The sequence below is a fragment of the Echinops telfairi genome, unplaced genomic scaffold (genome assembly GCF_000313985.2).
Source record: "Echinops telfairi isolate 266 unplaced genomic scaffold, ASM31398v2 ScPeMD7_3;HRSCAF=10, whole genome shotgun sequence".
Taxonomy (NCBI): domain Eukaryota; kingdom Metazoa; phylum Chordata; class Mammalia; order Afrosoricida; family Tenrecidae; genus Echinops; species Echinops telfairi.
Genome location: NW_022103899.1, coordinates 21,433,952 through 21,455,748, shown reverse-complemented (window position 1 = coordinate 21,455,748; position 21,797 = coordinate 21,433,952). Strand labels below are relative to the sequence as shown.

Here is a 21,797-nt window from a genome sequence, read left to right as displayed (position 1 = left end):
TAAGAAACGATGTACAAATGCGCTTTACACAATTGATGTGTGTATGGATTGGGATAACAGTTGTATGAGCCCCTAATAAAATGTTAAAAAAACACACCAAACAAACAAACAAAAAAAGAACCTTTATAAAATAAATACAGACACACACACACACAAATAAATAAATAAATAAATAAATACAGACACTAGATGCAACTTCCATATTTATATTATTAAAATAGCACTAATTGTAAGCAATTAAAATATAGGAAATACTTAATAGATATCCATTAGAATGCTTGCTAGATATCCATTAGAATGCTTGCTATCTCCCCCGCAAAAAATGTAAAATTTTAAATCAAACAGTTTTGTGCCCTTGGCATTGTAGCATGAGAATGTCCCATCTTTTTAGGGACATTTAGCCATTTTCAAGTCATCTGCATATGTCAAATAATTTCGAAGTATTATCCAAGGCTGGAAAGAAAACAGCTCCATATTGCCACTTGGAATTTTAAGGTGGCACTTTCCCATAGAAGTATGCTCAGAGTCACGTGCTGAAAGGAACGGCTGGTGTTCAGTCATTTTAGGAGGTAGCATAGGTTCAAAAGCTGAGAGAAGTCCGAGCTACATTAAAAGCATTGGCAAAAATCACAACTCCAGGAATATTGACATAATACCAATTGAGATGTTTCAACAGATAGATGCAACACTGGAAGCATTCACTCATCTAGGCAAAGAAATTTGGCAGACGGCTATCAACTGGACATACATTTGTTCCCGTCCTAAATACAGCTGATACCACCAAATGCAGGAATTATTGAACATTATTATCAATATCACACTCAAGTGAAATTTTGCTGAAGATAATTCAAAACCAGTTGTAGATCAATACATCAACAAAGAACTGCCAGAAATTCTAGCCAGATTCAGAAGAGAATGTGGAACAAGGTCTATATAATTTCGGATACTACATAGACTTTAGCTTAAAGAAGAAAGTACCGGAAAAGGCATGTTATCAGAAAAGAACAGTATGCTTGCTGAAGTCAATGGTCAATGGGAAAGAGGACGCTCAGGACAAGATGGACTGAGACTGCGTCTGCAACAATGTGCTCAAAATAGTAACACTCGTAAGGGTGGTGCAGAAATGGACAGTATTTCGTTCTGTTGTACAGATTCATTATGCGTTAGAACTGACTCAACAGCAGCTAATAGGGGCTGTGTGCTCATGCAGAACCTGTACATAGACCAAAAGGTAGTCCATCTAACAGAACAAGGGGATTTTGCATGGTTTTAAACCAGGAAATGTGTGCTTCAGTGTTGTATCCTTTCACCATATTTATTTAGTGTATATACTGAGCAAGTCATTCGCTATGCTGAAGAACATGGCATCAGGATTGGGGGTCGGCTCATTTACAGCCTGTGCTATGCAGATGACAGCACCTTGCTTTCTGAAAGTGAAGAGGAAGCACCTACTAATTAATATCAAAGAAGTCAAAGAAGAGTTGACAAATCTGGATGATAGCCTTCGATATGGATTACACCTCAACATACCGCAAACAAAAATCCTCACAAATGGACCAGTAAGCAGCATCATGGTAAACGGAGAAAAGATTAAAGTTATCAAGGGTTTTATTTTACTTAGCTCTATAATCAAAACCCATACAAGCTGAATTCCGGAAGTCCAATGATGCACTGAGCAAATCTGCTGCCAAAGACTTCTTCAAGGTGTTCAAAAGCAAAGATGGTCGTTGAAGTCACAAGGTGTGCCTGACGCAAGCCGTCATAGTTTCAATTGTCCCATGTGCATGTGGAAGCTGAATAAGGAATACTGAAGACTAGTGTTACGCTTTGAATTACGGTGTCGGCAACAGTTATTGAATACACAGTGGACCACCAGAAGAACAGCCAAGTCTGCCTTGAACCAAGTCCAACCCAAGTGTATTTCAAAGCCAGGATAGCGACTTCATCTCACATGCTTTGGGCATGTTAACTGAGGGACCCGTCCTGAGAGAAGGACGTGTTTTGGGGAGTAGAGGGTCAGCCAAAAAAGAGGGAGACCCTTAACAAGAAGGATTGACACATGGGACTATCAAGGGGGCTCAAACATCAGGACCATCAGGACAGTCGTGCAGGACCAGTTCCACTGTGTCTTGGGTTAATATGAGTTTGGCAGGAACTCGACCACACCTAGCAATAACAGCAAGGTGCTGAGAGAGAGAATATACTTTCAAATGAAGGAAGCACATGGAATTTATGCTGCTTGAAATGAGACTCTACTTCTGAGTTACTGATTCCTAAAATAAAAGCCTGCTAGGGCCAGGGGGTGGTATCCATCTCCAGAGTCATCATGAAGCCCATGTCTTCACCAGAAGGTTCCGTCAGCCACTGACCCAGGAAGACTCCTTCACAAGTCTGCCAGTGCCTCCCGCTTAAGTCTCACGACCACAGCCTGGCTCGGCCCTTCCTCTTCTCTTGCATTGTTGGTGGCGAGAGGCCGTTTATCATCACTGTCTCCCCACTGAAAGGCACTCTACTGAGTGCCTCACTCAGTGCTGCCAGCATGACAGTGTATCAAAAGCAATCTGATCATGCCATTTCCAAACTTCAATAACTGCTGCACTCCTTTTTGCCTAGCAAGTAAAGTTTGGATTACAGGACATGATCCATGAGCGTCTTAGGACCGAGTCCCGCTGTCCTGACCCTTCTCTGCGTCTTCTCTCACGTTGTGCCTCATTAGCCTCTGGACACATGCTGCTGGTGGGTTATTTTTTTTAACCTCTTTAACCCATCTTTTTTCCTACCTGATACATTTATATTCATCTTGGCAGGGTCTATTGCTGAATCCTTCTACAGTATACCTGCCTAGAGATTCTTCAGGGAGACCTCTGCTAAGTCTCTCCACTTCTCACTCCTGAGACTCCGGTGACAGATTCTGTTTCTCTGTTTCTCACGCCCTACTCTGCATGGACCACTCGTGGTTGACGCACCCACAGTCTCACTGTCTTGGACAGAACTTGGCCTAGAGGGCCAGTGGACGTTGGAATGGGCTAGATGTCAGTGAGGATATGCAGTCCTTTAGAAGCAGATTTCAGGAAGTACAAATACTTAGTTCCTTCTATAGCATCCTCCCCCCCCCCGGAAGCTGTAGAGGAACTCTGCTCAGCCGTCCATTCTGCTGAGACAAGCAGGAAGGGTACCACTCACAGGACTTCTGTGTGCTGGGGTGCAGTACGTTCCTGCCTGGCACTTGGATGTCTAGTTGCTTTTCCTCATACTCCAGAATGTATTTCATTGCTTAAAAGTGTCCAATGTTAACTAAGTGATTCCCAAACTTGCTGTTGTTAGAACGAAATTATTTCTGACACATCTTGAACCCTATCATCAAACATCACCATGTCACCTGCCCTTGTGCCTACAGTACTGGATAGGAACATTTACCACCAGAACAGTTTAGGTCTGAAAAGACTTTTGATCAGAATGTTTTTATCTGTGATAAATGAGCAGCATCATTAACTCTTTGGTGGAAGGTGCCTAGTAAGTGAGATATCATGATAACCTCCTGAGATAGTTTAATCTCCCTCTGCTTTAGGGTCCCTTGTCATTCACCTATCTGTTACAAGGAATGTCCCCCAGCCGTGTTGTCACTGACAAATCACTGCCGGTGAGTCCATTCGCACTCATGGCAACTCTAAGGACAAGGTCGAACTGCTCCTGTGGGTTTTTGAGATGGTAGCTCCTAAGGGGAGTAGAAAGCCTCATCTTTCTCCCAGGGAGCAGCTGGTGGTTTTGAACCAGGGCTCCTACTATATTGTTAGTAGTGTTGAAAGGATGTGCGGAGGAATTTGTGAATTGCCTGGGGTGTTCAGGAGGAAGCTGGGGCATCAAGTACTAGATGCTGTCCCCAAGCCAGTAGCGAGCTGCAGTATTGTAGAAAGACTGTGTTACCCTAAACCAGCTCCTGACTGACTGGTTGATGTGTTCATTCATTTATCCCACCTTTTATTCATTCTAAAATATAGTTATTGACAACCCACCCATAAAGAAGTACCATCTGCATAGCAATTCTCTTGCATTCTTTATTCCTCAAGCATGTAGTGAATAGACCTTTTGCATTAAACCTCTTCTATTCCGATTTATTTCCTCATGCTATTAAACAAACAGAGCAAATTAAATAAATTGGAAATTATTTTATTTTCTTCTTTCCCCAATTCTAACTTGTTGGTAAAAATAGCAGAAATAAGACCTCTAGATAGTAATGAACATAACATATTAGAAGGATCTTGATTGATACAAATCTGTTCTTTGTTCCCAAGTTCAAAGAGTCATAACAGATGATTTGAGCATGATGCTTCTATTTTATATCTGCCTTCTGTTTTGTGGTAACTCAGGAAGTCTTTATAGACTATCTAAATGTGATTGCAGTTTTTTTTTACAGGGCTTTTCCCCCCTCTAGAATTGCTCTTTTCCTTTGACTCTTTATTACCAGAAGCTCACATTTTAATACATGAGCTATTGAAGTGAGCCCTGACCCATACTAATATTTTAGAGCCATAGTAATATTTATTCTTACAAAAATCTACTAAATTTCCTATTTTCTTACCACCATGTGAGGTTTATTTGTCCCAGAGTATAGAAAATACCATGAGAAAAATTTTTCTTTTTTTTTTTTTTTTAAACATTTTATTAGGGGCTCATACAACTGTTATCCCAATCCATACACACATCAATTGTGTAAAGCGCATTTGTACATCATTCTCAAAACATTTTCTCTCCACTTAAACCCCCGGCATTAGGTCCTCATTTTTCCCCTCCCTCCCTGCTGCCCCCTCCCTCATGAGCCCTTGATAGTTTATAAATTGGTATTTTGTCATATCTTGCCCTGTCCGACGTCTCCCTTCACCCACTTTTCGGTTGTCTGTCCCCCAGGGAGGAGGTCACATATATTTCCCTGTAATCGGTTCCCTCTTTCCCACCCACTCTCCCTCTACCCTCCCTGCCTCGCCACCCACACCATTGGTCCTGCAGGTCTTATCCACCCTGGATTCCCTGTATTTTCAGTTCCTATCTGTACCAGTGTACATCCTCTGGTCTAGCCAGACTTGCAAGGTCAAATTCGAGTCATGGTAGTGGGAGCGGGGAGGAAACATTTAGGAATTAGAGGAAAGTTGTATTGAGAAAAAATTTTCTTAGAATGATTGCCTTTAACTTATTTTACAGTTTTCTATTCTTGTTGAAAGACGGACATGGTACCCATAAACTCAAAAGCTTAAGAATGCCTCAAAATATCTCACATATCTAACATGGCCTCATTACTAGGAGTTACCTGATTAGCCGAGAACATTATGCAATTTTAAATTTTAGATTCATGTGGTGCCTCACTTGAAGCTCAGTCCCTCGGGCCTACCCCACCCCAACACACACACTTTCTCAGCAGCCCCTTTAGGAAGCCTGGCTTTCAGACATTCTGGTAAACAGCGGTTCTCTTCCCTATGTCACGTGGCTTTCTCACGAAGAATATAAAGTAATTGGTATTAACACTTTTAGTAATTGGTAATTCACCAAAGATCTAAGTGTGATAAAATTGGAAGGTATCCTTAAGGAAAGCGCTTTAAAGTCAAATGTCATGAAGTTCTGTCTAAACCACAGAAAGACAAAACTGCCTTTGTGTGAAGAACATTGACAGGGAATGAAGAACATTGTGATTGCATATTGTCGCAGATATCACGTGATTAAGTAAGACGTGAAGAGCCGTGTTCTCTTTTGCGTGGTCTTTTGAAAAGCGCCTCTTCTCCTCCTTGACCCTAGGCCCTCTTCCGGACAGTGGCCATGATGGTGCCTGATTACGCCATGATTGCTGAGATTGTTCTGTACTCCTGTGGGTTTGTCACTGCTCGGCCACTGTCGGTCAAAATCGTGGCCACGTACCGCTTGTGTTCGGAGCAGTTGTCCTCTCAGCATCACTATGATTACGGAATGAGAGCGGTGAAGTCCGTGCTGACTGCTGCTGGGAATCTAAAGGTAGGGAATGCAAGTCTTTCTGAAAGTCACCTTCTCTTGTGCAGATCCCGGGAGCGCATGTCTTCACAGAACTCCAAGTCACTGGTTGGTTTCTACCGCTGCCACTGAGCAGGGAGAAAAAAAGGGCATTAAAAATATGATTTTGCACGTATCAAAACAAATTTATATGGATTTCCAAAAACATAGATATGTCATTATTAGTGATTTTGAGTTATAAAAATTTTAATATTTGAAAGGAGGTATTTAAGAGAATAAAATTATGTGCAGCTGGGAAACATGTTGAGGGCTTTCACTCTACATGTAACATGCATAGCTTTAAAGGATATAATATATGATTAAAACTATGTACAGAAGACCCTATCCATTGTCACTTAATATAATTGTACAACCCCAGCAAAGTGTGGGTCAGCTGAAGTTGATATGTTTCAATTCCATAATGGTATGCATCATAACTAAAAAGAAACCAACCAACCAACCCATGGTCATTGAGTCCTTTTAAATGTGTAGCTTCCTTATAGGACAGAGTAGAACTGCCCCAGAGGGTGGTTTAAAAAAAAATCATTTTATTAGGGGCTCATACAACTCATCACAATCCATACATACATCAATTGTGTAAAGCACATTTGTACATTCATTGCCCTCATCATTCTCAAAACATTTGCTCACCGCTTAAGCCCCCGGCATCAGCTCCTCATTTTTACCCCTCCCTCCCCGCTCCCTCATGAACCCTTGATAATCTATAAATTATTATTTTGTCATATCTTACCCTGTCCGACGTCTCTGCCCCAGGGGTTTTCAAGGCTGAATCTCGACAGGAGCAAACTGTGACATCTTTCTCCCGTGGAGCGGCGGGCAAATTGAAACCAATGAACTTTCGGTTAGCAACTGCCTGCTTTAACCACTACGCTACCACAGTTTCTTAATCATACCCATATAGATGAAAAACTCGAAAACTTTTAGACTTGATTAAGTTTTTGTTGGGATTATTTTATGGAATCACAAAATACAGCTGTGCATTGATTAGTTCTTTATGACGAAAAGATAAACTTGCATGGGAGAAAATGCAAACCCAAACTCGGAATCATCAAAGGGACCAAGTTTACTAGTCGGACAGAGCCGATGAGATCCCTCAGGCGATGGCCCTTGGTCGCCCTTCTGGTTTGGGACTGAACTCACCCCTGTGGTAGAGTAATCAGCCCTGTGGTAGAGTAATCAGCAGGATGTTCCCAAAGGCAACATTCAGACGGGTAGGAAAGGAGGAGAGGAGACGGAGAGCACGAGGGGGAAGCGGCTGAGCGATGGCACACGGAGAGGACCGCAGTCAGTGAGCTGACACAACACGTGGAGGAGTCGCTGGATACAAATCTGGTAGCTCCTCTGTAAACCTTCACCTAATTCACAGTAAAAAATGTATTTTAAAGATAAGCTTATAGTTAACATCAAAATGCACTGAAGTGTGACCTTGTTGGTAATTTGTAAATGATAGGATTTAAATTATACCCTACATGATTAAGGAAAATGGCATGCATTTTTATCCTCTGTAATAATGTTATCAAGAATTCGGAGGTATCACGATGATTGTCAATTACACATTTGCCTAACAAAATGTCAAGCCACTGATTTTTGGGGCAGTAAACAAAAGCAACTGGGTGCGATGCTTTGTATTAACACAGAGAACGGAAAAGATGATGGGTTGTCCTCACAAGTGTGCCCACCCTGAAATCGTGGCTGTGAAACTGAGCTATGTAACATATGCAGCACACGAGTCCTAGCCTTCCTTGTCAAAAACAAATTTAGGATTGTTCACTGTTTGGCCTGTATATTCTAACGTCTGCTTCTACTAATGTATACATATATATATAATACAGATATATACATTTTAGACATTTGCTTTAAAAGAAGCAGGACTTGCTTTGGTCTTGGGAGGTTTAAAGATTCAGAGACAGTCCCATTTGATCGGCAGGCATTACTAGCCTTATAAGGTTAAGTCCATTACGCAGGAACATGAAACATTTTTGAAAGACTAGAAAAAAAAGGAAAAAATGTGTTAGAAAACAAAATATCTGCTATCAGGAAATAAAACTTTGGAGTAAGGTGTTGACTAAAATATTAAAGTTGAAAGATATTATACCGAGTCTAGATAAACTTGGCAGGGCGGGGGGGAGGATTTTTTGAAGGATACTACAGTTACCTTTTCTCGTGTTATTTTTGTAAGAACATCTTTTTCGGTGGTGGTTGGGGAAATACACAACAAAACTAGGCAGAGTAAATGGTGCATTTCATTTGTCAGAAAAAATGACGCTTGATTTTATAGTCAGAGCTAAGATTTGACTTCGTAATACAGTACTGGTAAATGAGTAAACATTTATGAGTATCCATGTTGAAATGATTTATTCCTTTTTTTGTAATTGATGAGATTTTACACAGCAGAATGCCAGTTCTTCAATTTCTATGTCTACAATTCAGTAATGTAACATTTTTAAATTGTAAAAATGGCATGGAGCCAGTATCTGGCCTCCTCGGGCTTCAAAACAGAGCAGGAGAATCAAACTCAATATCAGCCAAAGGCCGATTGCTGCAAGGCATGGGTCAGACTTGCTTCCACCTTCTTAGCTCCTTTGCTAATTTTGACACAGATTGTCCCTCCCAGCCACACTCTCTCCTCCTCAGTTGAGTTGGAGCATTCATTGTAGTAACCACATAGAACTCACAGACCTTACTTCCCAAATAAAGTCTGGGTAATCCAGGATCAGAAATACCCAAGGTAAGAGTTCTTTGTTCAAGACAGCCTGGTATTCTCAGTCATGCCCACAGGCAGAACTCTCTCTGGTCTTGGACAGTGCTGCCCATAAATGCTCAAAGGGCATGTCACACTGCTGTGAGCCTCAGTCAAAACCCTAGCTACCCCAATTAAGTACCTGGAGACACCTCACCAGCAAGCCTCCGGCCAGAAGCCTTTCAGCTTTACTTTCGCCCTAGACTGGGAAGCCTGTTGCTTCGTGTGGGGCTCTAGCTCTTTGCTCTGCTGCTACTGCTGCTCTGCCATGACAGCCTACTGTCTCGGGATTGAAGAGAGTCAATGGACAGGTGGTTCAGGGTCCAAAGAACACAATCCGCTTCTGGCTCTTCTTTCTTGATGGCACTAAAATCCCCAGTCCCTGCCTCCCTGGTGGCTCATTTTATACCCCGCAGGATGGAAAATTAATCCCAGTGTTAGAGTATTAAATTTTTACAGTCAAAATTAACCCTGTTAACCATCACTCACAGTGGAATCATATAATTCTATGAGCATTAAGAGGAGGTACATGCAATCTGCTTGGATCCACTCAGTCATTTGCGGGGAGGTACAAAAACTACGACTGGAAGAGTCAGGTCTCACAAATCACTGCATCACAAAGTTGTACAGCCAGCTACTCTCTCACTCCTTCTCTGAGTTGTTCCTCCCCCACTAAGATAAATGCAGTGCCCTCGAAGTTTCCTAGCTCATCTCTCAAGGGGCCATTGTCAATCTGCTCCCCTACAAATAGTTCTTGGAAGAGCATGGTGCTCAAGGCAGACATCCGTTACTAATGAACCTAAAGTAGTGTTTGGCTTCAAAAGGACTTCAGGAGACAGATATTTTTGGGTTCAGTTTAAAGATTGTCTCCAGCAGTAGCTTCAGAGGTTAATCTATCCTCCGTGACTCCAGAAAATTTCGAGACCAGCAGATTTTGAAATTCTGCCCTGCATTTCCTCCCTTTTGATGGGAGACATCTCTAGAATCTTTGATCAAAATATTTAGTTAATGGTAGCCAGGCACCGTCCAGTTCTGGTCTCATAGTCAGGAGATAGCCTTTCCAGCCACGAGACTAGGTGATCACTCACTTTGAATGATGGTTTTCCGTTGACCGAGCCACAACTGACCTGGTCGGCAGTAACCACTCCCAAACTATAGTGAGCACATGGCCAAGAGTTCTTTAGCAGCGTTTTTGAATGGGTAGTTAGTTCAACTTAGGTTGTTACAAGAAACTAACAGGAAATTCAACAAGCATAAATGTCAGTTTCTAAATTTAATAGCAATCCAAGAAAATAAGAAGAAATTGGAGTGATATTTTTACATTTGTTTAAATTACCTAAGTATTTTTGTCAGAGATGGGGGTGGGGAGGGGAGGTAGGGTAGGGGAAGGTACAGTTAGCAGATGCAAATATGATCATGAATATATTTCCTTTTAGCTGAAATACCCAAATGAAAATGAGGAAATTTTGCTTCTCAGATCCATTATTGATGTAAACCTACCAAAATTTTTGTCCCATGATTTACCACTCTTTGAGGTAAGAAAATTCATAATTCCAGTGTGTCAATGCTTTTGTCATAATGTCTTCAGTAATGTTTGCATGTTTTCCATGCCGCATATGAGAGACTTCTGCGGTCTAACATAATAATGCCGTGCAGGGAACCATGGATCCTCTCGGGTTTTATTTGACATGAGTTTAGAGAATGTTGTTTCGGATGACTTTCAGCAGCTTGGAATTTTTAAACAGTTTTAACTTTCCAATGTGAGCCCACACAAGTTACAAAAACCGGGCCCCACAGGGTCACCAGGAGTCAGAATTGACCCAGGGGAACGAGTTGTTTGTTCTGGAATGGGGGCTCTGTGACAGAAAGTCATTTGTCTAACACATGCACCGACTCCTTAGGACAGAATGGATATGGTACGATTTTGCTAATATGATAGAAGAAGTAAAAGATGAGCTTAATTTCTTTCAATGGATGTGATGGTTTTCATAGGATTAGATTAAGGTAAGAATTCAGTGTGATCATTTTCAAGATTAGTAATTTAGAGGAAGTATTAGGATAATGATGAAATTTCCAGGCTGAAATTTGCTGCCATCCTTTTTTGCTTCCTCATCTCAGGTAGAAGAAACCAAAGAAGCTGTGGGCTTTGGCTGGTATTAGATGTTGCCCTAATTGATGCAGGCTTGCCGTTCAGGCAGCTCTCATTGTAGAAAGACGGGAGAGTCGTGTGTGTCCTAGGAAAGGAGTCATAGTGCCACATTGAGGTAGTTAATGTTTATTGTGCCAACCTGGCCGATAAACACATGTGGGGTTAATTGAAGGGTGGAGCAATAAGTGGCTCTGTGAGCCTCATATTTCTAGTTCTCGGGTCTCTTGCTTTGTGATGGTCGGACTAGGGTGTAGCTACTTTAGCCAGTTCCCTGCTTCAGCTGGCAAGGGTCATTTCCTGCAAGACATCCCTGAGGAGAGGCCATATGGACCTACCCTGATGCAGCCCTGGGTGCTGGAGAAGCCGGGTGGAGACCCCTGCCAGCGCTGAGATGCTTATACATTCACTGATTCAGCTTTCCTCCTGCAGTCGGCATCATTGCATCTGTTTTGTGAGATGGAGGAGGACTTTGTGGATTGGTGTTGGACCTATGGGCTAATGTTGGACTTGTGGGCTTGGGCAGCACTGGGTTGGGATGTTTTCTTGATGTGCACTTACCCTTTCTAGAAAACTCTCTCTTACACATGCGTTTCTTTGGATTTTGTTTCTCGAAAGTACCCAGACTCACACACATAGCATCACCCATCCCTAAGAACCATGTCTCATCTTTCTGAAAGGTGCTTTCCCTAGTACTGGGAGTCAGCAGTGGGAATCAATAAGGAGAGATCAACTTTTCTTCATAAAGTTTGCCCTTAATTTCCTTGGTACCAGTGTCCCTGTTTTCCAGGAGTCTAGTTTCATTTGTAGAAAGAGGAAATAAAGCCCAGTAACAATATTCTTGTCCAGCTGTGTGCTTGATTAGTGAGCATTTATCCAACAGGGTCTGTTACCTAGAGCTGCTATAGTAGAAGTACAAGTGGTCAGGGTTAAAGAATAGAAATAACCATATTTTCTCAAGTCCACATCAGCATGCCAGCGGGGTGTGTTCCTCTGTGAGCCTTTTCCCTCCTGCCTAGTAGTAATTCTTGGCATTCCTTTGCTGCTTGATGACCTTCTAGAACTTTTTCTCTCCCCACCTCCGCCCCTCTCCCCATGTAGGTACCAGTTAAGGTGACCAGACGTCCCGCTTTTTAACAATTTGTCCCACGTCCCGCGGCATTTAAAAAAGTCCCGATTTTTGGAAAGAATGCTCAAAAAGCTAGGGAGCGGCGGCGGGAGAACAGGAAGACCAAATTTTTAATCAAGACACCCCCCCTGCCCCCATCCCCCCTACCCCCCTCCCCACCCCCCGTCAATGGTGTCCCGCTTTAGCAATGTTAAAATCTGGTCACCTTAATGTACCTGTGTCTACTCTGGTCTCATCAACTGATTGTGTGATTTTATTAGATTATATAAGATAAAGTTTACATGTTTGTATATGTGCTATGTGTATAAATGAAAACCTCAAAATTTTGTGTCATCAGGGAATTACTTCAGATTTGTTTCCGGGGGTGAAATTACCTAAACCAGATTACAATGATTTGCTGACAGCTATCAAAGACAATTGTAACTCCATGAATTTGCAAATGACTACATTCTTTTCCGAGAAGATTCTTCAGATATATGAGATGATGATTGTGCGTCATGGTTTTATGATTGTTGGAGAACCCTTTGGAGGAAAGACCAGTGCTTACCGTGTCTTAGCCGGGGCTCTAAATGATATATGTGAAAAGGTAAGTCAACATTGACACACTGATATACTTATGTTCAGCTGTGAGTGGGATGAGCCTTGGACTGCTAACCACAAAGACCACGGTTCAAAACCACCAGCTGCTCTGCAGGAGAAAGATGAGGCTGTCTGCTTCTGTGAAGTTGTACAGCTTCAGGAACCCTCTTAAGGTCCCCGTGAGTCTTAACGGACTCAACAGCAGGGGTGGATGATGTCCAGGAAAGAGTGCAGGACCATTTAACCACATATTTTCAGTAGAACACCTAGCCCATGAGAAAATCGTGCAAAGAGATAATGAGGAAAATAAGATGGAGGAAGTTCAGCATAAAAATTCGCTCCTCAATTTTTAGGAAAACAGTTTCCTGAATGGTTAGATTTGTAATGAAAACTTCTGTAATTAGCTGCTAGGAGTATTCTATTGTAATTTGTATATATGTGTGTGTGTGTGTGATTATCCATAAATATATATGTATAGATGAAAGGGCTTCAAAGAGTAGTAAATGGTATTAAGAGATAATGGAATTGTCCACCAACTTCTTGAAGTCCCCTTGTTTATGTTATGTGTAAGTTCTATATATTACATATATGTGTAGGGCATATATGTGCTCGTACACCCCGCCCCCGTCGATAATCACTGCTGTTGGGTGCTATCAAGTCAACTTCAGCTCATCACCCAGAGTCCGGAGTCGGACCCCACTCATAGCAACCCTGTAGACACACTAGAAGGGCCACTTCTGGTTTCTGAGGCTGTCAATCTTTATGGAAGCACGTATCCTCACTTTTCTGTGGAGCAGCTAGTGGGTTTGAACAACTTACCTTGTGCTTAAAGTCCCAAAGCATAACCAACAATGTCACAAGGGCCCCTTAAACCCAAACCAAATCAAGCTAACTTCCATCACGTCAATGCCGACTCATCATGACCCTGTAGGACAGGGTGGAACTGCCTTTGTGGGTTTCTGAGACCGTAACTCTTTACAGGAGCGGAAAGCCTCATCTTTCTCCTACAGGGCAGCTGGTGGTTTCGAACTGTGGACCTTGTGGATTGCAGCGCAATGCATAACCACTACACCACATGGCACCATAGCATCCCCTATATTATTCAAAATTCTTATTCTCATGTCATATTTTTTTACTTGCTTTGATATGCTAAAGTCAGGGGCTGTTTATAGTCTCCAACTTGGTTGTGTTTCTATCTCTTCTTATATTTCAGTTAAGTTTTGCTTCATTTATTTCATTCTTTATAGCCTACATGGGATTTATGATTATTATGTCTTCCTAGAGGCTGTCCTTCAACCACTTCAACATGATTTTCTTATGGTTTGTCTTGAATTCACTTTGTTTTATTTCAGTATTGCATCTGCTAATTTCCCTGTATGTATACGTGTGTATATATGTGTACACACACACACAGATGGTGACTTTTGTTGTGTGAGAGCCCTGGTGGGGTAGTGGTTATGAGTTGGGCTGCTAACTGCACAGTCAGCAGTCCAAACCCACTCTGCTAATCTGGGTAGACTAGAGAACCAATCCATGCACACACATATGTGTATAAGAAAGAGGTTTATATACAAGTGCAATTGAAAATTGAGAAAACATCCCAGCCCAGTCCAGATCAGGTCCATAAGTCTGATATTAGCCCATATGTTTAATACCAATCTATAAAGTCCTGTTCAGACTCATGAAACACATGTAATGACACCGAATGCAGATCACAGGCCAGTGGGTAGAAAGTCTTTGGATCCGGTGTCGTTGGAAACATCTCAGCGCTGGCAGGGGTCTCTGCATCAGGGCGGGTCCATGCGTCTTGTCAGCTGCTATGTCTCCCAGGGTGTGAGCCTCGAGGGTCTCCCACCTCCAAAGAGGAAAACACCGGCTTTTCCAGAATCCTGAGGGAGAAAGACTGGGCTTCTAGTCCTATAAAGCGCCACCGTCTCTGGGAGCCACGGAGGCAGCTCTGCCCTGTCCAGCAGTACTCAAGCGGTGCGGTTGTGTGGTGGTTTTTCACGGCATCTGTGCACTTGTCCACATTTTTATTTGTACCTTGAGCTGTCACGTTCACTTACCTCTTTTACCCCTGTTTATTATTTAATATTTACTCTCAAACAGAACGATACTTTACATCTTTTCAAGTACTAAATCATTCCAGAATTCTAATGGAAAGCAAGCACGTCCTTCATCCCATTCTTATTTTTTTCTCTCTCTTTTTTTTGTGAGTCAGTGAGTGAGTGAGAGAGTGAGTCAGTGAGTGAGTGAGAGTGGGTCAGTGAGTGGAGTGACTGAGTGAGTGAGTGAGACAGTGAGTGACTGAGAGCGTGAGTGAGTGAGTGAGAGAATGAGTGACTGAGTGAGTGAGAGAGTGAGTGAGTCAGTGAGTGAGTGAGTGACTGACTGACTGAGTGACTGAGAGAGTGAGTCAGTGAGTGAGTCAGTGAGTGAGTGAGTGGAGTGAGTGAGATAGTGAGTGAGTCAGTGAGTGAGTGACTGACTGACTGAGTGACTGAGTGAGTGACTGAGTGAGTCAGTGAGTGAGAGAGTGAGTCAGTGAGTGGAGTGAGTGAGTGAGTGAGTGAGAGAGTGAGTGACTGAGTGAGTGACTGAGAGAGTGAGTGAGTGAGTGAGTGAGTGAGTCAGTGAGTGAGAGAGTGAGTGAGTGAGTGAGTGAGTGAGAGAGTGAGTGAGTGAGTGAGTGAGTGAGAGAGTGAGTGAGTGAGTGAGAGAGAGAGTGAGTGAGTGAGTGACTAAGTGAGTGAGTCAGTGAGTGAGTGAGTGGACTGAGTGACTGAGTGAGTGGAGTGAGAGAATGAGTGAGTGAGTGAGTGAGTGGAGTGAGTGAGTGACTGAGTGACTGAGTGAGTTAGTGAGTCGAGTGAGTGAGTGGAGTGAGTGACTGAGTGAGTGAGTGAGTCAGTGAGTGAGTGAGTGGAGTGAGTGAGTGAGTCAGTGAGTGAGTGAGTGGAGTGAGTGACTGACTGAGTGAGTGAGTGAGTCAGTGAGTGAGTGAGTGGAGTGAGTGAGTGAGTGAGTGAGACAGTGAGTGAGTGAGTGAGACAGTGAGTGAGTGAGTGAGACAGTGAGTGAGTGAGTGAGTGAGTGAGACAGTGAGTGAGTGAGAGAGTGAGTGAGTGAGACAGTGAGTGAGTGAGTGAGACAGTGAGTGAGTGAGTGAGTGAGTGAGACAGTGAGTGAGTGAGTGAGTGAGTGAGACAGTGAGTGAGTGAGTGAGTAAGTGAGACAGTGAGTGAGTGAGTGAGTAAGTGAGACAGTGAGTGAGTGAGTGAGACAGTGAGTCAGTGAGTGAGTGAGTGAGACAGTGAGTGAGTGAGTGAGACAGTGAGTGAGTGAGTGAGTAAGTGAGACAGTGAGTGAGTGAGTGAGTAAGTGAGACAGTGAGTGAGTGAGTGAGTGAGTGAGACAGTGAGTGAGTGAGTGAGTGAGTGAGAGAGTGAGTGAGACAGTGAGTGAGTGAGTGAGTAAGTGAGACAGTGAGTGAGTGAGACAGTGAGTGAGTGAGTGAGTGAGTGAGACAGTGAGTGAGTGAGTGAGACAGTGAGTCAGTGAGTGAGTGAGTGAGACAGTGAGTGAGTGAGTGAGTCTTCATCCCATTCTTACACTCACAGAAAACCTGTTTCACTGTTGTTGACTTTTTCTTTTTCTTCATTGTCCCCAGGGATTCTCTCAGCTCCTGCAGCCTGGCTCTCTTTCACTTAAGGTTTAGGATTTCTACGTTTGTCTCATATTTTCTCTGGCTTAGTGCTCTTTTATCTTTTCGTGGGGGAATTTAAATGCTTATTTTGTGGGGGAAGTTAATGTTTATTATCATACCACTGGATATACTTCTTATTTCTGGCAGCCGCGAGTAGTTTTCTGCTTTTTCCATTTCTATGCTGCTCTGATGTTTCCTTCTCCGCTGCCCTTCTCTCTCTCTCTGCCCCCTTTCCTGGTCTTCCTCCCCTCCCCTCGCTCTCACCTTTTGTTCCTACTTGGCCTTCCTATCACCCTCTGATACATTTCTTCATTTTGGTTTGAGAACAAGCACGCTTTTACAGGAACTAAGCAAGGTGCGACTCACAGAGTAGCAGCGATGGAGGTACGCACCTGGGCTTCTGTGCAGTTGTGAAGTTAGCAGTGGTTCATTAATCTGGAGAGAGTGTCCCCATGACAGGATGAAAGGCCAGGCTTCCTTAGCTGCTGTGAACAAACTACAGCTTCACACAAGTGTTGCTGCTTTGAGGCTAAACCTTTCTTGGGTAGCAACAACTTTATCCTTGTTAAAAATGATAGAATTCTCCAATACTTATTCATTTAGGAGGACTGATTTACAGTGAATGATAATGGGGGTGGCTAGTCCTCACCTCCTTTGACTTCCCTATTGCCACTTAAAAAAAAATCATTTTATTGGGGGCTCTTATCACAATCCATGCAGACATCCATTGTGTCAAGCACATTTGTACATATGTTGCCATCATCATTTTCAAAACATTTTCTTTTTACTTGAGCCCTTGGTATCAGCTCAGCCCCCACCGCCCAAGAGCCCTTGATAATTTATAATTTTTTTTTCATATCTTACACCAACTGCTGTCTCCTGTCACCCACTTCTCTGTTGTTTGTCCCCCTGTGAGGGGGTTATAGATCGATCATTGTGATCAGTTCTACCCTTTCTATCCCCACCTTCCCCTCCCCCTCCTGGTATTGCTACTCTCATTATTGGTCCTGAGGGGTTTATCTGTCCTGGATTCCCTGTGTTTCCAGCTCTTATCTGTACCAGTGTACATGCTTTGGTCTAGCGGGATTTATAAAGAAGAATTGGAGTCATGATAGTGGGGGTAAGGTGGGGGAGGAAGCACTAATGAACTAAAGGAAAGTTTTATGTTTAATTAGTGCTATATTGTACTCTGACTGGCTTGTCTCTTCCTTGTGTCCTTTCTGTAAGGGGATGTCCAGTTGTCGACAGATGGGCTTTGGGTCTCCATTCTGCCATCCCCCTCATTCACATAGATATCATTTTTTTTTGTCTGGGTCTTTGATGCCTGATACCTGATCACATTGACACCTCATGATCACAACAGGCTGGTGTGTTTCTTCCATGTGGGCTTTGTTGTTCCTCAGGTAGATGGCCTCTTGTTTATTTTCAAGCCTTTAAGATCCCACATGGTTTATCTTTTGATAGCCAGGCACCATCAGCTTTCTTCACCACATTTGCTTATGTACCCATTGTGTCTTTAATGATCCTGTGGGGAAGGTGAGCATCTCAGAATGCCAGGTTATTAGAACAAAGTGTTCTTGCATTGAGGGAGTACTTGAGTAAATATCCGTGAGTACTAATATCCGTCTGCTACCTTAATACTTAACATGTAAATATATGGACATAGATCTGTTTCCTATCATTATATATACATATCTTTACCTATGTACATGCCTATATTTAGACCTCTATAATGTCCTTTGCTTCCTAGTCTTTCTTCTATTTCCTTTTAGTTTCCTCTTGTCTCACTATCATGTTCGGCCTTCATTCAGGTCTCAGTAATTCCTCTTGGCTACATTGCACTTGTTCAATGTATGCCCTCCTCACCATTGATTTTAGATCTCTGTTCCTTGTCTCTGGGTTTGTTTGCACCCCCTTTTCCTTTCCCCACCTCTCATCCTGTGCCCCCCCTGGAACTGCTGGTCCTGCTGTTTTCTTCTCCGGATGGTTTATCCCACCTATCTTATCTAGATAGACATGCAAAAACTATAGTAAGCACAAAAACAAAACAAAGCAAAAGATAACAACAACAAAAAAGAAAAGCCTATAAATAGTTCCAGGTCTGTTTGTTGAGTGTTTTCTGGTCTAGTCTGATGGGGTGACATGCTCTGGACCCATAATCTGTTTTTGGTATACCTTGGGGGCTTCATTATTTTGCTCCCCTTGCTGCTCAGTTACATACCCTTAGTATTTCACCCTGATGTGGTTACCCTCCACTTTTCTTTACCTTATTTTGACTCCAATCATTCCTCCCATGGCACTCTACTTTTATAGGTTTGATAATTCATTGCAATGACCACATAGAAGTCACAGACAATACTAATGATTGAGGGGAGTTATTAGGAAGTTAACTATTTCCCCAAGTCTGGATCAGCAAACAGTAAGCATAGAGTCATTGGTCTTCTCAGCCTGGAGCCTTTCAGCCACTTTGCCTCCATGGGCCAGTAGGCCATCCCACCCCTCACTTTGTCCTACAGGTCCATAGTCTTGGGCCAGAGGAGGAGGAGATACCCTGTCTCGGAGCTGCTCCTGCAAATCTCTGAATCAGCATTTCTAGGGCGTCTGGCCTCAACAGCTCTGGCCTCTTCAGACAGAGGTCTTGGACATGCCCTCCCAGACCGTCCTGATCTTTTCCTCTGTGGGACAGAGAGCTCTGACTTAGGGAGAAAAGCTTTCAGAGAGGTGTGATTTGTCTTCCAGCCAGCCATACCCCAAAGAAAAAGAAGGATGAGATCTTAGTCTCTTGTCAAATGGAAAGATGCCACAGAATGTGGCTTTATTCACACTCTTGGCTAAGATCGAGCATAAAGATGCCCCCAAGGAAACAACTCTGACCTGGTTTTTCAGCTCTGCTACTGCTCGTAATCATAGAGTATCTCAAGCAAATGGAGGCAACGATGATGTCAAAGAGCTGAATAGAGAATTTCAAAGGGCAGCTTGAGAAGCCAAAGCCAAATATTATCGTGAAATGTGCACAGACCTAGAATTAGAAAACTAAAGGAAGAATACACGCATATCTTAAACTGAAAGTACTGATGAAAAACGTCCAGCTTTGGTTTCAATATTGAAACAGTTTATGGGCAAAATATTAAATGGCACAGAAATCATCCAAAGAAGATGGAAAGAATACCTACACAGAGTCACCGTACCAGAAAGAACTACTTGACAGTCCACCATTTCAGGAGGTAGCAAATGAGCAAGAACAATTGGTGAGGAAGGTAGAAGTTCAAGTTTCACTGAAAGTATTAGCCAAAAACAAGGCCCCAGGAACTGATGGCATACCAATTGACATGTTTCAACAAGCTGATGAAACACTGGAAGCACTCATGCATCTATACTAGGAAACTTGGAAGGCAGCTAGTTGGTCAACTGACTTAAAGAGATCCCATTTGTGCCCATTCCAAAGAAAACTGGCCCAACAGAATGCTCAAATTATAGAACAATATCATTGATATCACATGCGAGTAAAATTTTGCCGAAGATCATCCAACAACGGTGTAGAAGCACATGGACATCTCCACTAAAGATTATGCCATCTGCACAGCACAAGCTCCACGAAAGTACAACAAAGATGGTTATGATGCTCAGCAACTCTAATCCTTTCCAAATATTCCATAGTTGGAATTGTCAAACTGTGCTAGTTCGACAGGACACAGTGATCTTTTCAGGTGACCCTGTGTCTTCTGTTTTTAAGTAAGCCAGCCTAAAATGAGTTGTAGTTTTGTCTTTAGGAATATAATGATTGACAGGGTGATGTTACATGAAATGATCCTAACAAAGGTGCTTATAAGTATAAGCAAAAACATTGTTACATCGATAGAAGAATCGATGTCATAACCAAATCCGATGGCCTGTATTTTATTAAGATTACTGGGTTTTCTATACTAGGCCTTGAAAGCATGACCTTCCTTTCCTAGCTTCTCCCTATTCTCAGCTGTTATCTTCAGCTCTATGGGGATACATTCCCCCCGAGATTCAATAGCTGAAGAAGTTCAGGCCCGACTCAGAGCAGGACACAGCACTAGGGGTATCATTGCTGATGCCAGATGGATCTTGGCTCAAAGCAGAGAATACCAGTAACATGTTTGCTTGGGTTTTGTTGATTATGCCAAGGCATTTGACTGTGTCGCTCATGAAAAACTGTGGAAAACTTGAGAAGAGTAGGAGCTCCAGAACACTCCATTGTGCTCCTGCGGAGCTTGTCCATTGATCAGAGGGCAGTTTTGGGAAAGAATGAGGGAATACTGCATGGATTGACATCAGGAAAGGTGTGTGTCAGGGTTGTGTCCCCTCGCCATACTTGTTCAGTCTGTATACTGAGCAAATAATTAGCAGAGCGTGCTTATGTATAGAAGAATGTAGCATCAGGATCAGAGGAAGGCTTATTGACAACCTGTGATATGCACATGGCATAACCTTGCTCGCTAAAAGCTAGGGGGACTTGAAGCACTTGCTAATAAAGGTTAAGGATTTCAGCCTTCAATATGGATTACAACTCAATGTAAAGACAACCCAAATCCTCACAACTAGGCCGATAGGTAACATCTTGACGAATGTAGAAAAGAATGAAGTTGTCAATTATTTTGTCTTGCTTAGATCCTCAATCAATGCTCATGGAAGCAGCAGTCAAGAGATCAAAAGATGTGTTGCATTAAGTAAACCTGCTGCACAAGAGACTTCTTTAGAGTATGAAAGACAAAGATACTACTTTGAGCACCAAGGTATGCCTGGTAAGCCATGATATCTTCAAATGCCTCATATGCATGTGCACCTTGGACACGGAATAAAGAAGACCAAAGAAGAATGGATGTATTTGAATGTGGTGCTGGAGAAGAATGTTGAAAGTACTACAGACTGCTAAACGGACAAACTGATCTGTCTTGGAAGAAGTAAGGTCAGAGTGTTCCTTAGAGGCCAGGTTGGTGGGCCTTGTTCTCGCATTCCTTGGACATGGTGTCAGGAGAGACAAGTCCCTGGGGAAGGACATCATGTTTGGTAAAGTGGAGTGGCAGCAAAAGGGAGGAGGGCATCAAGGAGGTGGATGGACACCCCGGCTGCAACAATGGCTCAAGCAGAGGAACTATTAGTGAAGATGGCAGCACACCGGGCAGTGTCCCTTTCTGTTGTGCATAAGGTTCACTATGGGATTGGAACAGACTCAATAACACCTAACAACAACAATAACAACAACAAGAAAAACAACTAAAATCAGGTCATAAACTCACCCGGATCCTGTTCATTAGTATAGTAGGTAACACCCTCCCAAATGGGGTTATATCCATAGGTGTAGAGCCCAGAATTACACAGACTTAAGGAATTGTGGCTAGAAGAATCTTATTTATTGACTGCAACTCAACATTGCAATGCTGGGCACAGAGTAGAAGGAAATACATGCTATCATTACTCCTATATCTCCCCCCCCCCC

The 21,797-nt window shown here is 42.8% G+C and overlaps 1 protein-coding gene across 1 annotated transcript in view; it reads left to right on the top strand.

Annotated features, from left to right (window-relative positions):
• DNAH7 (dynein axonemal heavy chain 7) overlaps positions 1-21,797 on the top strand; it is a 255,888-nt gene that overhangs the window by 85,671 nt on the left and 148,420 nt on the right. The window contains exons 28-30 of the mRNA XM_004701731.2: positions 5,785-5,997; positions 10,210-10,308; positions 12,386-12,634. Of these exons, the coding sequence (XP_004701788.1) occupies positions 5,785-5,997; positions 10,210-10,308; positions 12,386-12,634 (561 nt within the window). The remainder of the gene's footprint in view (positions 1-5,784; positions 5,998-10,209; positions 10,309-12,385; positions 12,635-21,797) is intronic.